The 26,009-nt window shown below is 37.0% G+C and overlaps 1 protein-coding gene across 3 annotated transcripts in view; it reads right to left on the minus strand.

Moving 5' to 3' along the window:
* Positions 1 to 9,145: 9,145 nt before the first annotated feature.
* HEPACAM2 (HEPACAM family member 2) overlaps positions 9,146 to 26,009 on the minus strand; it is a 42,505-nt gene continuing 25,641 nt past the window's right edge. Inside the window, exons 5-10 of one of the 3 annotated variants that reach the window (XM_050785363.1) lie at positions 22,502 to 22,627; positions 22,386 to 22,410; positions 22,255 to 22,292; positions 20,843 to 20,916; positions 18,307 to 18,416; positions 9,146 to 9,633 (exon numbers count right to left, since the gene is read on the minus strand). In XM_050785363.1, the coding sequence (XP_050641320.1) occupies positions 9,603 to 9,633; positions 18,307 to 18,416; positions 20,843 to 20,916; positions 22,255 to 22,292; positions 22,386 to 22,410; positions 22,502 to 22,627 (404 nt within the window). In that variant the 3' untranslated portion in view covers positions 9,146 to 9,602. Of the gene's footprint in view, positions 9,634 to 14,637; positions 15,323 to 18,306; positions 18,417 to 20,842; positions 20,917 to 22,254; positions 22,293 to 22,385; positions 22,411 to 22,501; positions 22,628 to 26,009 lie in introns of those variants that run through there. The other 2 variants (XM_050785364.1, XM_050785365.1) reach the window with 2 other exon arrangements.

Here is a 26,009-nt window from a genome sequence, read left to right on the forward strand (position 1 = left end):
AAGGAGAGTAAAACTCTGTCTTAAAAAAGAAAAAAAAAGTTTGGATAATTTGCAGCCTGATGATGTAATAGAAAAGAAAACCCCACTTGGTGTGGTGGTTCGTGCCTATAATCCCAGCAGTTTGGGAGACCGCAGTGGATGGATCACTTAAGGTTAGGAGTTTGAGACCAGCCTGGCCAACAAGGTGAAACCCTATCTCTACTAAAAATACAAAAATTAGCCTGGAGTGGTGGCAGGCACCTGTAGTCTCAGCTACTTGGGAGGCTGAGGCAGGATAATTGCTTGAATCCCGGAGGCAGAGTTTGCAGTGAGCCGAGATCATGCCATTGCACTCCAGCCTGGGTGACAGAGACTCCATCTTAAAAAAAAAAAAAAAAAAAAAAAAAAAAAAAAAAAGAAAAAAAAAGAAAAAGAAAAGAAAAGAAAAACTCATTTTCTCAGGAGAAATTCAAGCTTGCTGCAGAAATTTGCATAAGTAATGAGGAGTTAATCACCAAGACAATGGAGAAAATGTCTCCAGGGCATGTCAAAGATTTTCATGGCAACCTCTCCCATCATAGACCTGGAGGTCTAGGAGAGAAAAATAGTTCCCTAGGTTGGGCCCAGGGCCCTGCTGCTGCTCTGGGCAGCCTCAGGATATGGTATCCTGCATCCCAACCATGACTAAAAGGGACCAATGTACAGCCCAGGCTATTGTTTCAGGGGGTGCAAGCCCCAAGCCTTGGCAGCTTCCATGTGGTGTTGGACCCATGGGGGTGCAGAACACAATAATTAAGGTTTGAGAACCACTGCTTAGATGTCAGAGAATGTATGGAAACATCTGGATGTATAAGCAGAAATCTTCTGCAGGGGTGGGGACCTCATGGGGAACCTCTGCTAAGGCAGTGTGGGGGAGAAATGTGGGGTTGGAGCTCCCATGCAGAGTTCCCACTGGGGCACTGCCTAGTGGAGCTGTAAGAAGAGGGCCACTGCCATCCAGACCCCAGAATGGTAGATCCACCAACAATTTGCACCATGTGCCTGAAAAAGCAACCAGGAGGGATGCTATACCATGCAAAACCACAAGGGTAGAGCTGCCCAAGGTTGTGGGATCTTACCTCTTGTATCAACATGACCTGGATATGAGATATGAAGTCAAAGGAGATCATTTTGGAGCTTTAAGATTTAATGACTGCCTTGTTGGATTTCTGACTTACCTGGGACTTGTAACCCCTTTGTTTTGGCCCATTTCTTCCATTTGGAATGACAGCATTTATCCAATGCCTGTACCCTCATTGTATCTTGGAAGTAACTAACTTGCTTTTGATTTTACAGGATCCCAGGCAGAAGGGATTTGCTTTGTCTCAGATGAGACTTTGGTCTTGGACTTTTGAGTTAATGCTGAAATGAGTTAAGACTTTAGGGGACTGCTAGGAAGGCATGACTGGTTTTGAAATGTAAGGACATAAGATTTGGGAGGAGCTGGAGGTGGAATTATATGGTTAGGTTTTGTGTCCCCACCCAAATCTCACCTTGAATTGTAATCCCCAGGTGTTTAGGGAGAGACCTGGTGGCAAGTGATTGGATCATGGGGGTGATTTCCCTTGTGCTATTCTTATGATAGTGAGTGAATTCTCATGAGATCTGATGGTTTTATAAAGCAGTTTTCCCTGCTCTTGTTAGCACTTCTCTCTCCTGCCACCATGTGAAGAAGGTCCTTGCTTCCTCTTTGCCTTCTGCCATGATTGTAAGTTGCTTGAGGCCTCCTCAGCCATGTGGAACTGTGAGTTAATTAAACCTCTTCCCTTTATAAATTATCCAGTCTTGGGTATTTCTTTATAGCAGTGTGAGAACAGACTAACACAATAACCAACTGGGATTTATTCTAAATATGAAAGGCAGTTTCAGCATTTGAAAATTAATTATTGCAATCCATTCCATCAACAGGCTAAAGAGGAAACATTATATAATCCTATTGATTGATACAGTAAAAGCATTTGGCAAAATCCTACACCCATTTATAATAAAAAGCTTTTAGCAAACTAGGAATAGAGGAGAAATTTCTCTGATGAAGAGCACCTACAAAAAAAAAAAACTACAGCTAACATATTTAATGGTGAGAAAATGAAGCTTTCACCTTAAGATAAGGAACAAGTCAAAGATGTTCTCTTTCTTCACTCCTACTCAAAATTGTACTAGAAGTTCTAGGTAGTATATTTAGAAAAGAAAGCAAATAAATAAGATTGGGGAAGAAGAAATAAAAGCATTAACACTATTAAAACTAATAAGACTGTTGCACCAGACAAGAGATAATGGTGACGTGGATCAATATAGTGGTGGGGATGGAGAGAAGATGGATTGAAGAGGTAAGAAATAAAATCCACAGAGCCTGGGAATGGATTACATATGCATGGTAGAGAGGGGGGTACCCAGGATGACTTTTGGTATTTGATTTGCATAACTAGAAAGGTTGTAGGGCCATTTATAGAACTTAAAGAGAGCACTGCAAGAGAGTAAATTTGGAAGAAAAAACTATAAATTATGCTTTGGTCAAGTAGAGATTGAGATGCCTTAGAGAAGTGATGTCACTCGGCCACTTTATGCTTGTGTGCGTGCGTGTGTGCGTGTGCGTGCGTGTGCGTGCGTGTGTGCATGTGCGTGTGTGCGTGTGTGTGTGTGTGTGTGTTCCTGGAATTCAGAGAAAAGCATAGGGCTAGAAATTAGTTTGTAAATTATTGGCATGTAAGTGGTGATTGAAACCATAACTATGAAGAAATTGCCTAAGGGGAGATTATGGAGTGAGAAGGATGCCAAAAACTGTGCTGTGGCATTTAATGGCCAAGAAGAGGAGAATGAGCAACAAAGGAGACTGAGAAGTAGCTGAAGAAAAGGGGAAGACCAAGGGTAGTGAGTGCTTCAGGAAGGAGGCATTGGTCAAGAATGTTGACTACTGCTGAGACAGTATAATGACTACTGAAAAAAATCCATGAATTTAGCAACAGAGAAGTCATTAGTGACTTTACAGAGGGCTATTTCACTAGAGTGATGGGGTCATATGCCAAACTGAAGTGGGTTTAGGATTGAGCAGGAGGTGTGAACATTGTAATAGCACAAAAAGAAAATTAAGAATGACTGTGAAGTGAGTGATAGAAACAGTACTACAGTTGCTAGAAGTGAGGAGGTCGAGGACATGGATTTGAGTGAGAAATTCTTTTCATTTTTTGTTTTAAATTACATTCACTTGAGTGTGTTTTAAAGTTGGTGTAAAACATTCAATTGAGAGAAAAGGTTGGATAAACATGGAGAAGAAAAGAGATGATGAATGGTGTAAAGTTCTTGAGGTGAGTAATGGGGTAAAATCCAGAGCAGAGGTGGAGAGATTGTTCCCCTCTCTGGTAGTTAGAGAGATGCAGACCAGGATAGAAGCACAGGGAGGTAAGTATGTTTTATATCAAAATGATGAAGGAGTTTCAATCGGGTAACTTCTGTTTTCTCCGCAAAGTAAAGATTTTATATCATTTATCTTGAATGGTGTATATGTAAAATTTAACACTCTCTTCTAGCATATTTGTGAATTCTATTTGCTAGGCACATAGCTGTTTAGTTTTGTGGGTTATGGATTGTGTTTTGGTGTGATGTTGCATGCTGTAGCATTATAGATCTCTTCAGATTTTTGATAGTTTATGAAAGACTTGAAATCTTTCTATAGGGAGAAAAATTACAGAGATTGCAACTGAAGGTGATTTTTTTTCTTTTGACACATTTTGAAAAATGGATGCATCATATTCCATCATATAGATGTATTATAATCATTTGCACATTGAGTTTTTTAAACAATACTGTAATGAATATACTTATACCTGTATGTTTCTCCCTTGATATTTCCTAGACATGGAGTAATGGAGTTAAGGAGTTTAAACATTTTTAAATCTCATAATACATATTGCCAAATTGCCCTTCAGAAAGATATCCAGTTCATTTAGTCAAACCCAAAAAGGCAAAATATAATTGAGAGATAAATATGCTAATTTTAAACTAGGAGACTTCACAGTATCTAGAATTTGTTTTAAACTGACACTTTCTAAATTCGGACCATAGATGGCACTAAAGGATTAAGGAATGTAACCATGTTTGTAATTCTCTGTTGGAAGGGATCTTGAATGGACATCCCAGCCACCGTCTTTCATAGCAGATAAACTATAAACAGTTCTAGAAAAACAGTCCTTTCTGTCTTTAACATATATAAATCATCTTGGTCACCCATTCTAAACTTATACTTTTAGTTTTAATGGACTGTTGTACTCGTAATTCTGTAACAATGTAAGCTTATTGGAATTTATCTTGTCTTCTATGCCAGTGGTCCCCAACCTTTTTGGCACCAGGGACCAGTTTCATGGAAGACAATTTTTCCACAAACCAGGGAGTGGGATGCGGGGTTGGGGGGGGGGCGTAATTTCAGAATGATTCAAGCTCATTACATTTGTTGTGCATTTTATTTCTATTATTATTATGTTGTAACATATAATGAAATTATTATAAAACCCATAATGTAGAATCAGTCGGAGCCCCGAGCTTGCTTTCCTGCAACTACACGGTCCCATCTGTGAGTGATGAGAGACAGTGATAGGTCATCAGGCATTAGCTTCTCATAAGGCGTGTGCAACCTAGATCCCTCGCGTGTGCAGTTCACAATAGGGTTCCTGCTCCTATGAGAAGCTAATGCTGCCACTGATCTGACAGGAGGCAGAGCTCAGGTGGTAATGCCAGTGATGGGGAGCAGCCGTAAATACAGATGAAACTCTACTCACTGGTCTGCTGCTCACCTCCTGCTGTGCAGCCCAGTTCCTAACACACTGGTCTGTGGCCCAGGGTTTGGGAACCCCTGTTCTAGGCTGTGGAGTATACTTCACTATGTCATTTGAAATTTCCTTACAATACCAGTTGTCTTACACTAAACCTTGCCACCTTTCATTCTTCTGCTTCTAAAACTTTCTCTTTTTAAAGAAGGAAACATATAGGTCATAAGTCAGAAAGGCAAAGAACTCTCGTGATCTGATTATAATAAACTTAGCACTGTAAAACTCTGGATATGAATTTACGCGACATACTTAACTTGCTAAGTTGTACGGTGACTTTCTAGCTTTGCAGTGTGAAAATTGCATTTTAAACAAACTATATAGATATCAGGCTGATGTGTCCTGGTAGTGATGGTTTTGACTGTCACCACTGTCCACTGTTTTTACCATCAGTCCTTAGGAGTTGCTTTGGTGACTTCTTACCCAACGTTTCTAGATTTCAATAGTCTAACGACTGAGAAGTAAACAGGCTGGCAGGGAGTCAACTTTTCTTGGAAGACCAAATGGCCCCTGCTGGTGTAGATGTAACTTAGATTAAGAACTACCTGTCTTGTCTTAGCTTTCGCTCTGTAACCTCCTTCAGAGATGACAGTAGAAGATGTGTTCAGTTATTATCTATTTATGGCTGAGAGACAGGAAAGGGAGGGAAGAAATGGGAGCATTCATGTTTGTGCCTTTTCAAAGATAGATTTAAAATGCTAATGTTTACAGCTTGCCACTTACAATAAAAATGCATTAGATGCAGAGGACATGAGAATTGAATCTACCTGTTAAAACCGGTTTACTGGTCGGGCACGGTGGCTCAAGCCTGTAATCCCAGCACCTCGGGAGGCCGAGGTGGGCGGATCACGAGGTCAGGAGATCGAGACCATCCTGGCTAACACGATGAAACCCCGTCTCTACTAAAAATACAAAAAATTAGCCGGGCGTGGTGGCGGGCACCTGTAGTCCCAGCTACTCGGGAGGCTGAGGCAGGAGAATAGCGTAAACCCGGGAGGCGGAGCTTGAAGTAAGCCGAGATCGCCCCACTGCACTCCAGCCTGGGCGACAAAGCAAGACTCTGTCTCAAAAGAAAAAAAAAAAAAAAAAAAAAAAAAAAAGAAACCAAAAAACAAAACAAAACAAAAAACGGTTTACTTTAGTTAAAACAAGTAGCCATTGCTTCAGAAACCTTTCAGAGCCACAACACACACACACACGCGCGCGCACACACACCCCTCCTTGATCTAGGCCTTTTTGTTTCTGTATAAATAAAGGTCTCACTTCTGTGGAGCAGCAAGGTATTAGAGATAGGAAGTGAAATTATAGGTACCCCGTTCTAGAAATGTAAAGAATACCACCTCATCTTTCTCTCTCTGCAGATAAAAGAAGTTTGCAGTCGACCTTACTGCAATGGAAACATTGCCTGATAATACATAAATATGTATGTAGATGTTTCTACATATAAATACATATATATATGAATGTACATTAAATAAGTATTAAGAGAGACATACTCATTTTGATTCTAGCTTATTATTCTGAAAAAAATGGAATTGTTTTCCTAGCATTCTTATGCAAAGTGGAAGCCACCTGAACACTGAACAAATGAAATAGCTGATGTTCTGCAACGTTTAACTCCAGAGAGCTTGGAAGCTTTAGCTGGGAACTTTATATGTAAACACACAGCTTCATGAAGCCTCCAGTGTGATTCCACAAAGCAGCCCTTGCTGAAGTTGTCTGGGAGAGAGCAGAGAGTGATACAGACATTTACTCATTAGTTGATGACATTGGAGGGGATTCCTAACGTCTCTCAACATCAGTTTCTTCATCTACAAAGTAGGGATAATGCATCATAGCATTATTCTGAAAGCTAAGGTAGAATATATTTTAGGCATCTGGCAGAGTTTGACATATATTGCACACCAAATTACAACAATAAATTAAGTGCATCCTTGAAAAACCTCTGCCTCAGGTTAGTCTTTTGCTTTCCAATTCAATGTGTTTCAATTCAATTCAATTTCAATTCAATCCAATCACATAGACTTTTAGCCATAAGAAGCAAGACCCGCCAAATACTTCACATCTTTCACCAACTGTTCTGATTAACCTGGCAGTTGCCATGGTAACATTAGCCCAGTCCTCTCTTTGTTATGAAGGCTCCTTTATTCTAGGATTCATTCTTTTTCCTGCTGGACTGCAGGTGAAATAGCCACAGCATTAAAGCCAAATCATTATACATTTTCATGAAAAAGTAAATTCTGGATTTTAGTTATAGAATTTTGTTTTAAATCTCTACAGTCGGTCTCTGAATCTTGATGTCCTTCCGTCTTGGCCACAGTTCCTCTCAGGTGGTCAGACCACACAGTTCGGATTCCTGTATTTGGAGAGCCGTGGGCCATGATCAGAGTCACTACCCAACACGAAAATCACCTATTTACACTTCCAGATTTTCACCTTTCAGGGATTCAGTTTAGGGGAAAGGAGAAAGGAAATTAAAGGCAGGAAAATATGGAATACAACAAGGAGAAATGAAATCAGAACAAAAAAAGGAAAATCAGGAAGAAAGGGCCAAGAAAAATTGAAAGAAAGAAAATGAGAGTAAATGAAAGGGAAGAGATAAATGGTCTACATACTTGAGTAATTACAGAACAATTTTGCACAAATGGAATTTCAATTAAGATGTGTGATTTAGAATGTTAAGTTCTCCTTAAGCAGTTTTTTGTGCTTTATTTTATTATTGTAAAAATATCTATGAAGCAGTACAAATATCTGTAAAGCAAAAAAGAAAAAAATGTTAAGCCTCTGCACCCACTATTCCTTTCTTCTTCTCAGAGATTGCTACTAAATATTTTCTCTATATACACAAATACATAGAATTAGTATTGATTCATATGATTATATCACATGTGAATCATACCAAAAAAATGGACTGTGACATATTGTTTTTCAGTTAATAAGATATGCAGAACTTTTCTCCGTGTTATTTTACTTAGATTTATCTCATTCTTTTTAATGCTACAATGTCCTGTTAGTTTTACTAGTATTTAACTCACCCCCTGCTGATAGGTACTTAGATTTCTTGTTCCTTTTCTTTAAACAGATCATTTGAAAACAAGAAAACCTGAAAACACTACTGGAAAAAGTTTGGACATTTTATTGACATTGTAGGTATTTGCAACTATTACACTGTGTGTAATTACTTGATAGTGCCTACACTAAGTGGTGCTGCATAAAGATGATAAGAGTACACAAGTGAGATGCCATGCTGAGTTCTCAAATGAGGAAACAAATTTTCTTTTATGTCTACTTATTAGTTCAGTTATTTAAGCAAAGGCAACGGTTTGGTGAAAAGATTTGGACTTTATAATATCTGTCTGCCAAGGAGTTATAGATATTTATGGTAAAGTAATAAAAGCATGGACCATAAAACTGAAAGGAATCCTAGAGTTTATTTGGTCCTTCTCTCTCACATTACAGATTAGACAACTGGGACTGGGCACAAATAGTGTTTGGTTTTACCTCAACACTACTGCATCAACACTACATACACAGTACTAGTTTGCTAATATCATTTCTATTTGTGTAACCTAGTTACTAAAAGGTATCTCATTTATTTTAAATTGTTTGATCTTTCCCATCTAATAGGGGAAAGTAGATGTGTGTCCAGGGCTCCAGCTGGGTTTTGTAGGCAGCATTACAGGATCATGAAAGAATCTTGGGCACTTCTGGGGAGGCTGCACAGTAGATATGACATCAGCACAGTTAGCCTTGGAGAGCAAGCAAGAATATTCCAGATGGACAAGGAGGCAAATGAGAGCTTTCCATGTATGGTCCTGATATAATCTATTGGGACACTTTTGAAAGCAGAAGGTTTGAAATAGATGTATTTTAAGTGTGTGTGTTGGAACAGTGGGGATTTTCCTTGATGGCATGAGAAACTAGGTCAAGGTCAGAAGTTGTTAGACACAAATGAAATCAACAAATGTATGTATCTATTAACATCTAATTATGACTGCCTGGCAGGTCAGCCTCTAAGACTAAGGGCTTGTTTGAAAATAAGAATCAGGATTTGCAGTTGGTAGATTTCTTAATGTGCAAAATCATATAGTTAAAAATTAAATTTCATTGAAATATTTCAGTAAATATATGTTAATTAACCTAATAAAATTTCACTAAAATAGAACTGTCTAAGAAAATGGTTTTAGGTGGTCATTGTAGACATGAGAATCTTCCTGATCTGGAACCAGAATATATAGGGTCACCCACCCTTCTTAAAAGATATTTATGGACGTACAACAATAAAATTCATATTCAATTTTTCTCTTTAAAGTTTATTTCCAAGTTCACCTTTAGCTTCTTTAACTGCTGTTTCTTAACCTTCCCTGGCATCTCCATAATGGTGATGGCATCTCCTGAAGTTGGTGTTTCCAAGGGCATTTCCCCCTTTATTTGCTTTCTATCTCACTTCTGACGTCCACTTCCACCTGTTCCTCATTCCATACAAAATTCAATTTTAATCAGATATTCATTGTTTTTCCAACCACTCACATGCTTCAGAAGGTGTTGTCTTCCCTACCATATCCAGGGAAGTAAATTCTGAGTATTGTTTCAATCAAGGTAATCCCACTCCTCTTGCCAATAATTCCTTTAGGGAAGGGCATGTAGCATGTATGGTCAAGGAAACACTACTGGAATTCTAGTAGAGGCTTCTGGGAAAGTTTTCCTCACACCCAAAGAAGTAGCACACGAAGTGGCTTTTTCCATTTTCTGGATGGTGCGACATGTTTATATCACTTCTGGAATTGCTACATCCATCCTGTAACCATGAGAGAAGAGTAGAAGATGAAAAAGAACTTGGGTTCTTGATGACATTGTTGAGTCATTAAATTAACCAATCCTGGGAATTTACCTGACCTTTGAACTTCTGTCATTTGAGACAATAAATTATTCATTCAGTCCTTTTAATCTGAGTTTTTTGTTATTCTCTGTCAAAGGCATTGTGATATGTGGTCCAAATTTATTTGTTAAACCCAGACCTCTCCCTGAATGTCCCTCTTGGATATACAACTGTCTATCAGACATTTCTATTTGTAATCCTAAACTAATCCTAACCTTACCTAGTTCTGAACTCATCACTTCCCCCCTTTTAAACCTATTGTTTCACAAGCACTTCCCATCTTGTATGATGGCATCATCAAGCTCTCAAGACAGAAACACAAGTTTTCTTTATGACTCTTACCTGTATTTGATGTCCCATATCCAATAACTGGGTCTCTACAAGTTTTATCTCTAAGACTTCCACTCTATAGTCTATCCAGCGCTACATCCTCATCTTGATTGTAGTAATATCTTCCCTAATTATTTGTCTAGTCTCAGCTTCATCCTATAAAATCCATTTCCAAGTTTATGTAGAGTGATCTATTTGAAACAGAAATCTGATGTGATTGCTCACCTGCTCTGATGTCTCATTACTTAGAGAATAAATCCAAGTTTCTTAACTGAACACTCAGGTTCATGCATGATCTGACCTTTGTCCATGTACTCTTATTCATTCATTTTATCCTCAAATATTTCTTGATTGCTGAGATATGATAATCATTGGGAATATAGGCAGATGTTATTCCCTGCCTTCCCTGACTTTGGGAGCTTACAGTGTAGTGAGGAAGATAGACACTAAGCAAATGATCACCCTCGTGATGAGTGTAATGGGGAAGTTCAGTATACTAGCTTCTTCTCTCATCAGTACTTGCCTTGACCATTCCCTGTCTTATTCTCTCATTATTACTGCACTGCTTACAGTTCTTCACATAGACCAGGCTGTTTCTTGCCTCTATGCCTTTGCCCAAGCAGTTATCTCTGCCTGAAATGCTTTCCTCACATTTCTTCAGTTGGCTAACTCCTTCTCGTCCTTTGAGATTCAGCTCAGCTTCTTCCTGGAAGCCTTCTTTGAATACCCTAGACTCAATTTGATGCCCTCATCTAAGCTTCCACAGTATGCTTTTGGTTCTTCTTTCTTAATGGTGTACCATGTTGCATTTAGTATCTACTAGTATTATTATTAAATTTATTGTATCTCCTTCTTTGACAAGACTGCAAGCTCTTAGAAGATAAAGACTGAGTTATATTTATTTATTCTCTATCTTATGGCACATGAAATATAGTTAACAAGAGTTTATTAAACATAACAGAAATTTCTAATGAGATTTCAATTTCTCAAGGACTGGGCATGTTTTATAATTTTACTAAGTATACCCTCTTGGGTCATTCACGTTTTTTGTTTTGCATGACTATACTTGTCATACTCATTCCTCATATATTACAAATCTTACTCAATGTTAGCTCCTGGAATGCCCTTTCCTCTAAAGTTGGTGTGTTCCTTTCACCCACCAAAACCCAATATGCTGTAAGAATGCTTATCGGATGCTGCCAAAAGGAATTAATCACTCCTTCTTCTGTGGTGTCTCTGCATTTTTACACACTTCTACTATTGCATTTAGAACACAGTGTTATAATTAGCTCTTTACATGCTTGGTTCACAGTATAATTATAGTAGCATGGTAAGGGTTTCAATACAGGTGTAATGAGAGAATTGCAGAGGACCTGGCCTGCTTGGAGAATGTCACTTTTGGGAAAATCAAAGCAGATTTGGAGGTTGCCTATTTCAGCCTCTTCCTGTTTTGATGGGGGAAACCAAGGGCCTGAAAGTCTGAGTCAGTTTCCTCCTCTGTAAAATGTCTAGTTATCTGTGAACTGTGAATCAGAAAATATGAATTATTTTACACATAATGAGAATCAAATTTTATATAATCCTACTCTGTGACTCTCTGGTTTCTGAAGGACAAAACATTTTGGTAGAGTCTCAGTGAACTGCAAGGAAAAATAGCTCCCAAAGTTAAATTTAAGTGCTTCTGGGAGACAAATTCAAAGAAACTTGGTTATTGAAAATACAGTAATGTATTTGCCTTCTATAGATGATGTCTTTATTAAATACAAAGAAGGCAGGCAATTCAGCTCAGTACAATTTAAAAAACTGTGCATTGTCTGTGTTCTAAAGTGTGTGTGCTGGGATGAATGCGATGAGACTCATTGATTGATCTCCAAAGACTCAGAGGCTCAGAGAGCTTCTGTCATAAACCTAAGGTGGGATTCTGCTGGGGATTTTCACAGGTGTGAAAACATTCTCCCAGTTTATGCCCTATTGATGGCAAGCAATTGAGCTGTCATCTTCCCTAGGAGCATATACAAATGAGAAAATTCTTGGCCAAGAATCAACAAACAAGTAAATAAACTCTGCTGGGAGCTCAATAATACTTGAAACTAATGAAGTTCCCAAGGTAAGGCTGACAAGACACATTTGTGTTTGCTCCATTCCAGGGTGCCATGCCCAGAGAAATCATTGGTGCATTGGAATAGACCTTGGACTTGGAGCCAGAGATGTAGTTCGGAAATCAGCTCTGCCATTCATTGGTTTGGTGACTTTAGGAAAGTCGTTCAACTCCCAGAGTTTTGGTTTCTCCATCTGTAAAGTGGGTATACTGGTTCTAGCTCACAGGGTTCTTGTGAAGATCAAAATAAGTCATGGATATGAAAGTTGAATAAACTTCAAGCTTAATATGGTAATCACAATAAACAGTGTATCTAGGAGATGAGAAAGAAGGAAAGTAACACTGCTAAATCCAAATGCTGTGTCTGATTTCTGTGTCGATGAGGAAGATAGTTTTGCTTTCCTATTTCTTTGTGAAACTAAAACATCTATATTAATGTATATTTGAACACGAACTTTAGCGGACTCTGTAAGAATGATATAGGAATATACATGGTTATATATAGCAAGGAAGAAGAAGAAAATAACTTTTAAAAAATAAATTTTAAGTAAAATATAGGGAAATAGCCACCTATATGCTAAGTAATGTGTTATCACTCAATTTTTATTATTTTAAGAACACTTTTTCATGTATATGCTCTAGTGGAACTGAAGGATCATATGAACCTTGATGTCTGAGACTATATTGCAGTTTAACTGAAATTGTTTTATTAAGATGGAAGGACACGTCAGAAAACCAAGGAAAACTATATTTTAGTAGTAGGTATTTTAATTTTTTGTATAAAAGTCTATCAGTAGAATATACTCTTTAAAAATAATAAGCATCAGGAATTTGATTCTATTCCAAGTTAGAAGTGGTAATATAAAGTTAAAAACTAACACTAGCTACGATTCTGTTTAGTAATGAGGAAAGAACTTTAGGCTGGCTTTTAAAGATTAATTTGTTAATTAGGTGAACATCTGGGTTTTGGTTCATCACTTCCCTTGGAAACCTTGATTAATTTATGAAACTTTCATCCTCATTTACTAAAAAAGCAGTGAGTCATCCGGTGTTACACACCAATGACAGCAAAAGTTAATTGGATTCTAGATCCTTTCACATTTCTGCTTTCAGCAATTCCTTGCCACTTTGAGTGGAACCATGCGCTAAGGGAGTCCGTGTATTTTTGTGTGTGAGAGAGAGATAGAGAAATGAGAGGAATTACAAGTAATTGAAAAGTGAGTTTGAAAAAATAAGAATATATGTTTGTATTTTCCTTGGTTTGTGGCGAGAAACTCTGGAGGTATACACAAAATAGCCAAACCAAACCCCAAAACTAACAAACACAGTTATCTCAGTGCATGGTTTTGTTTTGTTTTTTTCTAAATAGAGTTTTGATTTGTGAATCGTGTGAATGTACTATTATCTTTTCAGAAAGGGCTGTTGAAGATTGTCTGTGGATTAAAGTGTTTCAGAATTGGGTTTAGGAAGGGGAAGACAGAGACATAGCTGCAGTTCATTGTAGTTAGTGTCTGGCCTCCAAATAAGAGATGCATCAGCAAAGAGAACACCCTCAAGGAAGGAGCGGGGGCACAAGACTGAGAAAGAAAGGGAGAGATGGATGGAGCTGCGGTGGATGGCTGACTTACTTTCTTCTGGCCCTGCAATAGGATTGCAACCTTTTTTTGGCTCTGCTACTCACAAATTGCATTCAGCTTAGAAATCCCTCTTTAGATATATACCTGTATATGGCACATAATCTTGGTCATGAGAAACAATACTCACAGATGAAGGGGACCTCATCACACTGGTTCTTAATCTCTTAATGCTTTTGCTTTGCCTCTCGTTGTTCCTTCATCCTGTTTTCCTTATCAACTTTACTTTTTGGGCATATTTTATGTTGTGATTTTATGCATTTATTGAGCTACCATGAATCTTTTCTGGAATTGGAAGGAGCATGAATGAATATGTACATAACTAATCTGGGGGAAATGCTAACAGAGGAGTAAGAATACAAGTGATTTTAATTGTTTTATGGTGAGTCTTCTGCATTTCCAAGTATACATATAGTTTTACAAGGGGCATGAATTTCTTTTCTAATCAGATATAGTAGTTTTTTTTTTTTTTTTTTTTTTTTTTAAATGTAGACAATAGTTGTGGTAGAACTGATGGACTTTTCCAACAGAACAATATATAAGGGTAGTAGAGAGAGAGGACCAGAAAGGAGTCATGGGACTAAAGTCTTAATTTTCTTTTCAGCATGTGCTTCTATGAAAATGCAGGAGGGGCAATGTACCCACAGTGGCTTGCTTAAAACTTTTAAAAAACAAATTCTATTTTTAGGACTTCTTTTCTTCTATTTAAAATGATAGGCCATTAGAGAGCAAGATGTTTATTTTTATAATTCCCTATAATCTAGACTTGATTGCACATTGGGAAGTAAGGATTAAAAAAACCAATATCTACAATTTGATTTTTGTATAATATTTTTACTCTATAAGACAAAGAAGACCACATAAAAGCAAAAACAGAATAATTTATTTGAATCCATCTTTCCTTGAAAAAAATAAAAATAAGACTTTAATAGTCGTTTCCTTAACTGTGTACAAATCTTCTCAAAAATACTACTGGTGATTGAAAAAAAAGAGAAAGCATAGTTTTGTTTTTGTAACAACCATCCTTATTACTTTGTTGTACAAATAACAAGATAGAAATTTGGAAATAAAATTGAAACATAAATTTAGGATTCCTAACACTAATAAAAATTTAATAAAACAAAGTCTGCTGAAAAATCTAACAATGTAAAGTTTCCACATTTGTAGGTGAGACAGGATAGTCTCAGTGTTGATGACAGTGGAAGTATAGAGTGGAACTAATTGAGCTTTGCAGAGATATTTTGTACAAAACGAAAGAGGAAACCCCTGTCATTTTCATTCTCCTCATCGGCATGAGAAAGACTGCCCACTGAGGAGTACTTCCCCAACATGTTTTTCTGTTGCACAAGACATTGTGTATATGCTGAAAAACCTGCAGTTCAATTTGCATAAATGCCTCTATTCTGCATGTAAAGGAGTAATGAGTAAGATGTGTTGGTCTCGGTTTCTTCACTGATTCCAGATTAATATACTTTTCCACTGTTTTTCCTTAAAATATTTCTTCAGAATTTCACTCTAATGTGCTGTTTAGCCCATGAGAGTTCACCTAGTGAAGAGATATACAAAATATGTAAACAGTTCTATAGATTTTTCAGGTCTGCAGGTAAAAGAACCTTAAATTCTTTTATTCCTTTCCAGGGCTACAAGTTAGATCAACATTTGGAGCTAGCTCAAGAAAATTACATTTATCAACAAATAAATATAAGAGAAGGCAATTATTACATTTTGTAGGTAATTTACTTTTGAAACTAAAGGTTTACTTAACTTGAATGTCCTGTTTTCAATATACTAACATCAGTCTTGGGTTCAATATAAACCCTACCAAGAGCATTTAATGAGGTCAATAGACAATATTGAAATACATCCAGCCGTAAGTTCAATAAATAAATAATTGGGCTGAGTACTAGAATATGAACACAAACCGGTTTATCAATTTGTTAAACAGCAGTCCAATTAGTTAATAGACACATGAAGTAAAGAAAATAATATTGTTAGAACAGTCTAAGAGCCAAAGAATAAAATTATTTGGCTGTCTTTCCTGCTCAGAAGTGACTGCCAAATAAAAGAAAGCAGTGAAGTTAAGATTCTTTCCCCAGAGCTGGCACATTCACATTGGGAATAAGAGATGGGAGAGTTTCACCAACCACCTATAATAATGCATTACTCACGAAGTTGATCTTTGAATTTAATTGGACCTAGAGGAGAATAAACCATAGGTAATCAGGAAAGAAAAATGCTCTCTGCATCTATAGGTGGCATTTATGCTACTGAGAATTATTTATTTTACTAAGAATCACTCATCTTTAGTTAAAATAAGTAAACAGCAGCCCACTAAACTATAAAATCTTTAAAAAATGGTCTTATTTAGTGTCTTGCTCTAGCACATAGTAAACGTCCTGGAAATGTTTGTGAATTGATTATAAGTAAAATAAGTACAAACTAGTTTCTGATAAGGAAAAAGGAAGCATTTCGTTTATTTATTTAAAAAATTAGAGTAAGTAACACAAATCTGAATTCAAATAAAATAACACTTTAAAAAATATTGGCTCCCCATTTAGATAAAGTTAGAAGACAGAGTAGGAAATGTTTAAGAAGGATATTACGGATAAGGGAGACAGTTATGGAGAAAGAGAAGAAAAGAGAAGGGGAGATTCAGAAAAGGAGGGGTTCAAAGGATGAAGGTAAAGGAAGAGAGAGCCACGGGAAGACAAAGACGTATGCAGATAAACTAACAAACACACAAAAAAAGATTGAGAAGACAAGAAGAAGGTGAGACGAGAGAGTGTGGGAGGTGGAGATGTCACTCAGATTGGGCTGGTAGCATGAACTGGGGTCTTGAGGGTGACTGCCTTTTGGAGGAGCATGTCCTAATAGCAGTTTTGAATACCTTTTGAATAGCAGTTTTGAATGCCTGAAAAAGAACATTTCTGCTTTGTTTTCAATTCTCAAATCTTATTTATGAAATAAACTTTTATGTTCTTAAGAAAGTCAAAAGATTTTGCTAGTGTCTAAAAGTCATCTAATTTCAAAGGGTGTTTTTTTTTTTTTTTTTTTTGAGAATCAGTTTTTTTGACATGGAAAACAACCCAATCACTATTTTGTGTTCTGAAATTGTAGCTGCCATGTTCACAATTTTGACTTCAAATTTATTTCGTTCTTGAGAACCTTAAAAGATAAACCCCAAGTTGTCATTTGGTTTGTTTACATTCTGATGTGAAAAATTGATAGTTAGAAGAAAGGATATATAGAAAAACAAATGAATTTAAATAGGATACAAATTTTAATTAGATTAAATCTTAGAAAGGAGACATAATCTCAAAATTCTTTCAATGCCTTATATTTAACAGCAAACAAACTTCCCCTAGTTTTCTATTATAGACAGTAAAGAGAATTAGGTATCATTTTAGAGAGTTTTTATTCTTAAAATATCATGTAATAATATCCTACTCTTGTGTTCTACTAGATTAATAATGCAATGCTTTACAACATTTTTTTCAAACTAGAAGTTTCTAGCTCCATCAGAGTCTGTTCCTTATTTATGTGACTCTAGGTAAATTTTCTCTGATGAGGTTCTCTGAAGTATGTTGTCACTTATTTAGACCTTAAATGATGCACAGTCCCCCCAGGACTAGGTTTCCTCCCCATAAGATAATTTCCCATGGATTTGTTCACTCCTAGCTGCTATTTTTGGTATTTACCCAGAAGTGTGCATGAATTACTTTGCTGGAACTGTTTCTTTTGCCAGAGGGGAAGTTTCTGTATGTGGTTATTGATGTTCTTTTCAAAGTCAATAAATGACAAAGAAATGATGGAAGATGATCTGTGGCAGTTATGCCTGCAGGCAGCTACAGCCCACAAAAAAGAGTTCATCTTATTATTTCAAAAGGTTGTAGGCTTTATTTCTCCATGGCAGGGAGGAAAGAGAAACTTCTTAGTGACAGCCTTGAGCTTAACTGGATAAATAGGTTCCCAGCTTTGTCCTCAGCACAGGTTTTGTCCTCTATGGGTGAGAGGCCAGTCCTCAATGGGTTCCACTCACTTGGGAATAGGCTACTTTGAATAAGAGGATGGGCATTGGTGCTGACTGTGCTGTGGATCCTCTGTAGGCTTTTATTTTACTGGTCCTATTTTTAGTGACAAATCATCATGGCTCTAAAACTACCATAGCCACTGGAAAATCATTAAGTAATCATTAAGATGGCTACAGAATTGGCATGAATATTCCTTTCATACCCAGATGTGGATTCCTTGGGGAAATATTGTGAGAAAGAAATGTACACAAGAAAAAGTTGATTCTAGAGTTTTGTATCTAGTCCACTGGCCCAAGTGCATGGCCCTAGAAGATACTTGTGTGCTTGCCTGTTTTGTTTCTCAAAATTATGTTCAGGTGGGGAAGTATGCTTAAATGTACAGATGCTGTAATTTCTTGTTTTGGTATTTTTCTTCTGTGCCTTTTAATCAATTCTGGGGAAAGCGAAAGCTAAATGCTTAGCCTCTCCATAGCACCATCAAATGCAGATTCATACTTACTCTGGCTGGTCTTGCTGCTGGGCAGGGATGTGCTGAATAACTTCATATATTGTACTGTGCAAATCTTGTCCCGATATACCATCAGAGACTGGAACAGATCTGCTTGGGATCTAGAAAATGTGGCACATTAAAAATAAAATATCTCAATACTAGTAAATAGTTTTTCCACTATGCTGCATAGTTGAAAACAACTGGCAGTAGTGATGATTAGAGAATTAGAACTATTTATCTTCCCTAGAAGGCTGACATCCTCCTTGCTACACTTTACTGCACTTACCCTATGGCAGTTTATGCAGCAGCATAGATATAAGGTCAGAAGAAGGATAGCTTGACAAAGCTATGGCTTTTTTCTTCATTTAAGAAGAAAGGTGGAGGCCGGGTGCGGTGGCTCAAGCCTGTAATCCCAGCACTTTGGGAGGCCGAGACGGGCGGATCACGAGGTCAGGAGATCGAGACCATCCTGACTGACACGGTGAAACCCCGTCTCTACTAAAAAAAAAAAATACAAAAAACTAGCCGGGCGAGGTGGCGGGCGCCTGTAATCCCAGCTACTCGGGAGGCTGAGGCAGGAGAATGGCGTGAACCCGGGAGGCGGAGCTTGCAGTGAGCTGAGATCCGGCCACTGCACTCCAGCCTGGGCGGCAGAGCGAGACTCCGTCTCAAAAAAAAAAAAAAAAAAAAAAAAAAAAAAAAAAAAAAAGAAGAAAGGTGGCAGTGCTGGAAAGGAAATATTATAGAAAGAAAAGAAATAGCAAAAGAGAAGATGTCAGGACATCTTAGAATCAGCACATATTATTATCTTTTCTATACCGCAGTTACCCTTTTGACACTATTTGCCAATTATGTGCACAAGGGTGGCTTAAAAGCAAGAACAATATACAGCCCAATTGAGGTTCTCCCAGTAAAACTCCAAAATTGAGTAGTGATTAATCACATGGTAAGACTTAAAATTTCTTATATAAATCTCACTCCTTTCCAGTGAATTCCTAGGAATAAAAAGTGTGTATTATTTTACATAAAAAAACTGAAACTCCTTATTCAAAAATTCAATTATAAATTTTAGCTGTTCAGTTTCCTGCTTTCCAATTCGAAGCCACACCTCAGAGTGGTGCTTTCTGCCATCGTGAGAAGCTGTTTGAAATAACTGATCCATCAAATATTTGTTTTTGTCTTTCGGTTGTGGAAGTGAAGGTGAGCCAATCCTGCCTGAGATTGAATAGGGTATTGCAAAGCCTTTGCAGGGCAGTTCTTCCCTTCATCTGTGACTGTTACCGACTCACCCTTAGGGAGGATGAAATCCAATCAGTCCCTCTCCATTACTCACATGACATTTCTCAAATAAAGTCTGTGGTCAGGAGGCTTACTGGATGAACCTTATACATTGACAGAATCCTCTGAACAAGAGAAGTCACCATTCCCTAATGGCAAATAGTCCTTTTAACAAACAGAAATGAGAATGACTGGAAGCAAGTAATCTGTTTTTATGGCGCCCTTCCTTAAATGGACTCTCATAGCAGAATAAGGAAGCAGAGGAAAATTTGGTTCTATACAAATCTGTAAAAGTGTTAATAATCTGATTCGCTCAGAGAAACATTCTGCATGTCTTAAGCAAAACTGATTGCTTTAAAAAACTTTTTTTTTTTTTTCCCCCGGACTGAAATGACTTCAACTATAAGAAAGCTCCCTTGCCATCTCATGCACCTTTAGGGCAATAATAAAGATGTATACTTATATACTTTGGGCCTATATGGCAACTTCCTTCTGAAGCATGAGGTACCTTTAAGAGTGTGATCAATTGTCTTTCAAAGTTGTCAAAAGATATGAGGGGGCAATAAAGGGAAAACTGAGGAACAGAGATAGTTCAGTAAAGTGATGGGTTGCAGTCACCCAAGTGATGCAGAATGACTTAAATCAGGGTCTCCTGATCCTCTGTTTATTCAGTATTTATTTATTTGAGACAGGGTCTCACTCTGTTGTCCAGGCTAGAGTGTGGTAGTGTGATCACAGCTCACTGTAGCCTTGAACTCCTGGACTCAGTGATCCTCCTGCTTTGGTCTCCCGAGAAGCTGGGACCAGAGGCATGCGCAACCATGCTTGGCTAATTTTAAAGTATTTGTTGGGATGGGGTCTCTGCCCAGGCCGATGTCAAACTCCTGGGCTCAAGTGATCCTTCCATCTCGGCCTCCCAAAGCCCTAGGATTACAGATGTGAGCCACCGTGCCCAGCCTATTTATTCAGTTCTCCTGACTTTCAACCTAGTTAGTTCTCTCTTCACTGAGATTACCAGGTAAAGACTATTTATGAATTAGCATAACTTCCTTATTTGTGTTAGCTTTACTTATAAAGGTGAAGTAAGATGCTTTAGCTCCCCAAATCTGGCAATGCCATTCATTATGGAGTAAGTCAACACTGCTTAATGCAGTAATGGGTAACGCAGCCATTTGACCACACTGCCCAGTGCTTAAACGAATGCTGCTTACACCTCTGGTGAAGCAGAATTCTACTTCTTGGTTAATCAGCCACTAGGAAAACCAACCCTGGAAACACCAGAAGCATCTGGAAAAGCAACAAATTCATATATTCCGAAGTCATCCAGAGCATCTTCATGGCCTGAAATGTAAAACAAATACTACTTACAAACCAAATGCCTTAATTTGCTGTTGTTTTTTTAAAACTTTGTAAAACTTATCTTTATTGTCTGCTTTAAATGGTATAGGTACAAAAATGAATTTAACATTTCCTAATCCCTATAGTTGTATTGCCATTAAACAGTGTTGGAAATCACTCTTTCTGAAGCTGAGAATTGCAACTGAATTGGAACAATTATTCTTAAGGCCAGATGTGAGAATAGCCTGTTGTATCTTTAAATACACATAGGTGGGCAAGCTTGGCCTTTGTAACTCTCAGTTACCAGAGACTCATGGTCACCAGGGCTTTAGCCTGAAGGTCACAGCAGCTCTTGATCCACCCATAGTATCTACTGCACCCCGTTAGATCTAACAGAGACCCTCAGAACTAAACAGAGCAAATAACTAACTGAAGCTTCCCATACATAAAAGGCAAAATACATTACAATATCAATCCACATAAACTATCGTCTACAGAATGATGGGGGTAGAGGTGGTTAGGAGGAACGAGACAGCCTCTGGGGCCCTTGCCAGCTCTGACATTCTGTCATTTATAAGTCAGGAAGGGCTAGAAAAGAGGAAGAAGGCCCACATTTATTACACATCCAGGCATCATATCAGGCACTCCACCTCATTTTATTTAATTCTCATGGCAACTTTAAGGGGGAAGTTTTTATCCCTATTATTTAGAAAAGGAAGTTGTGGTCAAGAAAAATAATTTTCCTAAGGTGATATGAGGGGAAAGTGGCACATATAAAACTGCAAATTGGCTCCCTGTGACTCTGTGGCCTGAGCAAAAACTCCATTGTTAACTTATAATAACTCAGTACAGTCAATATTGATGGTAATGAGGGTTACAATGGGGACAAAGAAGCAACCCTGGCCCCGGCCAAACCTTCTTTTCCTCTTCCCTTTGGGATGGAGCTGCCAGCACGAAACCTACCTTAGGAATGAACAAAGTGATAGAACGCTTTGGCATTTTCAAAATAATGATAATAGAATCAATGAAGTAGCAGAACTAACTTCATTGATCCTACTGACTGTGGGCAAGTGACTTAATCCCCTTCATGAGTAGTTCTCTTGACTGTAAAATGGAGTTAAGAGTGCCTTCCAGGCTGATAAAACAGACTTGTGTGACTTATATAAAACCAAAACAGAAGACAGCACTTTGTAAAGTGAAGGCACTAACTCAAAGGTAAGAGACTGTTATGTTAATTTTAGCTCATATTAATTATATTACATTAATAATATATAATAATATTAACACAACTAATTAACATACATTAAAACTGATAATAGCCCTTTTCAGCCTGGCCATTACCTGAAAATGTTTGAGCTTTCCTGTATTCTGTTTCTGGCCTGAAAAGACAAAATAGGTATTTTTGTCAGGGATAATAATTGAGGAAAAAGCATCTAAGGAAAGAACTATTTTCATAGAAACAGATGCATTACCTGCCTTCTAGTTTCTGTTTTATAACTAAAATCAAGAGAGAAGAAAAATGGTAAGGTTCCTTTTAGTACACATATACAGCTTCAATTTTTTTTTTTTTTTTGTAATTTTAACCTACCTTTGTAGGGTTGATATTTTTTCCATAGGAAGAGAAGACACATGGATATAATCAAAAATAGTGATATTCCAGTTATACTTGCTAAAGGTGACAATGATTTTCCTTTTTGTGCAAGCTTCTCCAGTCCTAAATAAAAAGATAAATATATTTTTAGCAATAAATTGCTACAGTTTATAACTTGACTTTTTAAATGCCTTATTTTAAATGAGACGCTACTTTAAAAAACCATATAAACATGTATATTAGAGACACAGAGAGAGAGAGACCAAATGGAAGGAATACACTTATTTTACAACACACACTAAACTCCTTAGGGATACCTGTGATTGGAAATGTGGTGCACTGCCCAAGTTAAAGCTGATTGTGTTGTATTAGATGTAGCAAATATCTCATGTCGTACTTCTCAGTTATGTTTGCCACCTTAACTTAGATCTGTTTCGTCTCATCATCTCTACAACCCTAAATGCTAAGTTGTTCTCTCATTTTCCTTCCATTTTGCTTTTTTAGCATAATTCAAGTATGTGAATTTTCTAGGGAGATGGCATGTGAATAAAGGTGCGAGAGGGGAGGTGTTCATTTCAAACACACTTTAGTAATTTTTGGCCAATAAAGAAATGTCTCTTACCATAAATGATGAAAAAAATTAAAAAGAAAAAAAAGAAACATCAATTCTTAAAATAGGATGTATGTGTGATTTTTAAAAAAATATTTAAAGTCCCACCTTTTGACTAGAATTCACTTTGTTTCATAAGTCATTCCCTTTATTAATATCACTATATAAAATATGGTGCTAATAGCATCTGCTGGGTGCTTACAATATGTCAGGCTCTGTTCTAAGGGTGGATGATACATATTAACTCACTGAATCTTTACAACAATCCTATAAAGGAGAGATTATTTTATCATCCCTTCCAATAGATGAGGAAGCTGAGTCTTGCCCAAAGTCAATTGGGTTATAAGTGGTAGAGTCCAGAAGTTACCCCAGACTCTTAACACTAAATGATGCCTCCCTTTAATATAATTTCAACACAACTTATTAACTGTGGCTATGTTAACACCAGCTTCAGGCTATAATATGTTTAGTTAACCTATCTATCTATCTATCTATCTATAATCTATATATATAGTTAATCTATATAATAAGAAGTAGTTTTAACCTCCAACAAATGAAAGTAACAGATGTCTTCCATATTAGCATGTGAATCAGATATGGGTGTGGAAATAAATCATGGCAGTTGCCTGTCTCTGTCTAGATTAATATGGGAGTGAAAGTCATGTGATGCCCTTTCTGTTCAGCAGTGGAGAACAGCCTGGAAAATCTGGGTGTGGTGAAGACCATGGTGGCTACACAGCTCTGCAATAAATATCCAGCCTGCACTGTGTCATCTTTCACCATAAAATCTCTGCTGAGATCTCCAACAGCCAAAATAAGGGGGGAAGCCTTAATCTTTTCTTTCTCTCAGGATACACCTACATTAACTCTCTTGGCTTTTCCACCTAGAATACTTCCATTTCTTAATTTTACAGGAATCTTTTAATAATGTAGTATAGATCAGATGTGCAAAAATCTAGTAAACACATCATGGAAATCGGTTATCTCTTCTAATTTCCCCATACAACACCATTCCCATATTCCCCTTAAGTCCTAAAAGAGTTTGACAAGGTTGTTTTTCATTATCAAAAATCTTCTCAATTTCTGATGGGGAGTTTATAAATTTCTGACATGCATTCAGAGAATTGCATTCTTAAAATGGTCTTCTATGGGATTATAATAGCTGTGTCCTGCTTATTGCCTTTAAACAGATTTTAAATTAAACTCTTTCAAACCTTAGCTAGAAGAAATAAATGAAAGGCAGCTTCAAATGAACTAGAATAGCAATTTATTGATCCTAGATATAGACTAGGACATCATGAAGCTTATTAGATTACTTTTGCCTCATAATAAGTTGTAGAATAATTTATATTCTCCCACTGTTAGGTTGACCTTTAGATTGGAACCACTTTGCACTTGGGTAGTCTCTTTGTGAGATCTTAGTCTTTTCTCAGATATTATTCTCTTGTGGGATTGTTCTCTCTAAAGAGCTGTGTAACTTTGGGTGAGCCCCTTGACTCTCAGGGTTTTGATTTTCACATTAGTATAATGAGGAGGCAAGAGTGACTGGCATTTAAGTTTTCTTCTTGCTCTGATACTCTATGACTTGGAGGAGCCAGAGAAGTTTACATAAAGTTATGTAAATAGGACTCTATATCCGTGGCGTGCTAGTAACAAAGTCTTCAAAAAATTACACATATATATGTTATTTTAACACAACATATAAGCACACACAATACACTTTTAACTTTAATTTCCATTATTTTCCCCTCATTTCCTGAAGTGTAGGCAATGTAATTACAGAGCAACATTTTTCTGAGTTTTAAAACATAGTAATTTCATTATCATTAAGTCCAAAATATTTTTTAATTTTCACTGCAATTTCCTATTTGACTTATGGGTTATTTAGAAGTCTGTTGCTTAATTTTCTGAAGTTTGAGAATTTTCTAGTGTTGTTTCTATTATCGATTTTTAGTTTAATTTCATTCTTGTTAGAGGGCAATCTTTTGAAGTTTGTTGATTTTTTTAAATGACTATACAAATAGTCATATGAAGAGGGTGTATTCTGCAGTTGTTGCATGTAGTATTTATATTATTTCAACTAGGTGAGGCAGGTTTTCTCTATTCCTACTGAGTTTTTGTCTGTTTCATTAGTTACTGAAACAAATATGTTAAAATCTCTCACTTTGTGATTTTTTGGGTCAATTTTTGCTATTTATTAGGTATACTTCCTAATGCTTCTTGTCTTAAAGAATTTATCTAATTCATCTAATTTTTATATACTTTATCTTATACCTGTACAATAAGTCCTCACTTAACATCAGCTGATTCTTGGAAACTGTGACTGAGCAAAACAACATATAATGAAACCAATTTTACCGTTGGCTAATTGATATAAACAAGCGCTAAGTCTCTACAACATATTTCTGGTCAGAAAAATATCAGAGGTCTACATAAAGATGCCAAACATTTCTAATATCAAACACTGAAATAAATGTGAGCTATACATACATTTAATAAAGATTAATAAAAACAAGTAAGATCATTATTTACTCCATTTTTGGTGAATCCGTGAATGATGGCAGTGGTAGTGGTAATACGTTAAATCAAGGAATAAATGTTTACAAAGTGAAAATTGTGAAAAGCACCTCCTAGCATCATGCAGTGCAAAAACTAACATCACAAATCTGGTAGTCTTGTGGAGCACTTTCATATCACATCATTTATTGTCATGCATTTATATAATTATCTTAGATTTTATAAATTTTTATTTGACAATCATTCGTATTCATTCATTCATTCTCCGACCTGCTTATTCTAGTTCAGGCTTGCAGGTGGCTAGAAGCCTATCCCGGAAACCCAGGGCACAAGGCCGGAACTAGCCCCAGACAGGGTACCATCCCATTTCAGGGCACA

The sequence above is a fragment of the Macaca thibetana genome, chromosome 3 (assembly GCF_024542745.1).
Source record: "Macaca thibetana thibetana isolate TM-01 chromosome 3, ASM2454274v1, whole genome shotgun sequence".
Classification (NCBI taxonomy): domain Eukaryota; kingdom Metazoa; phylum Chordata; class Mammalia; order Primates; family Cercopithecidae; genus Macaca; species Macaca thibetana.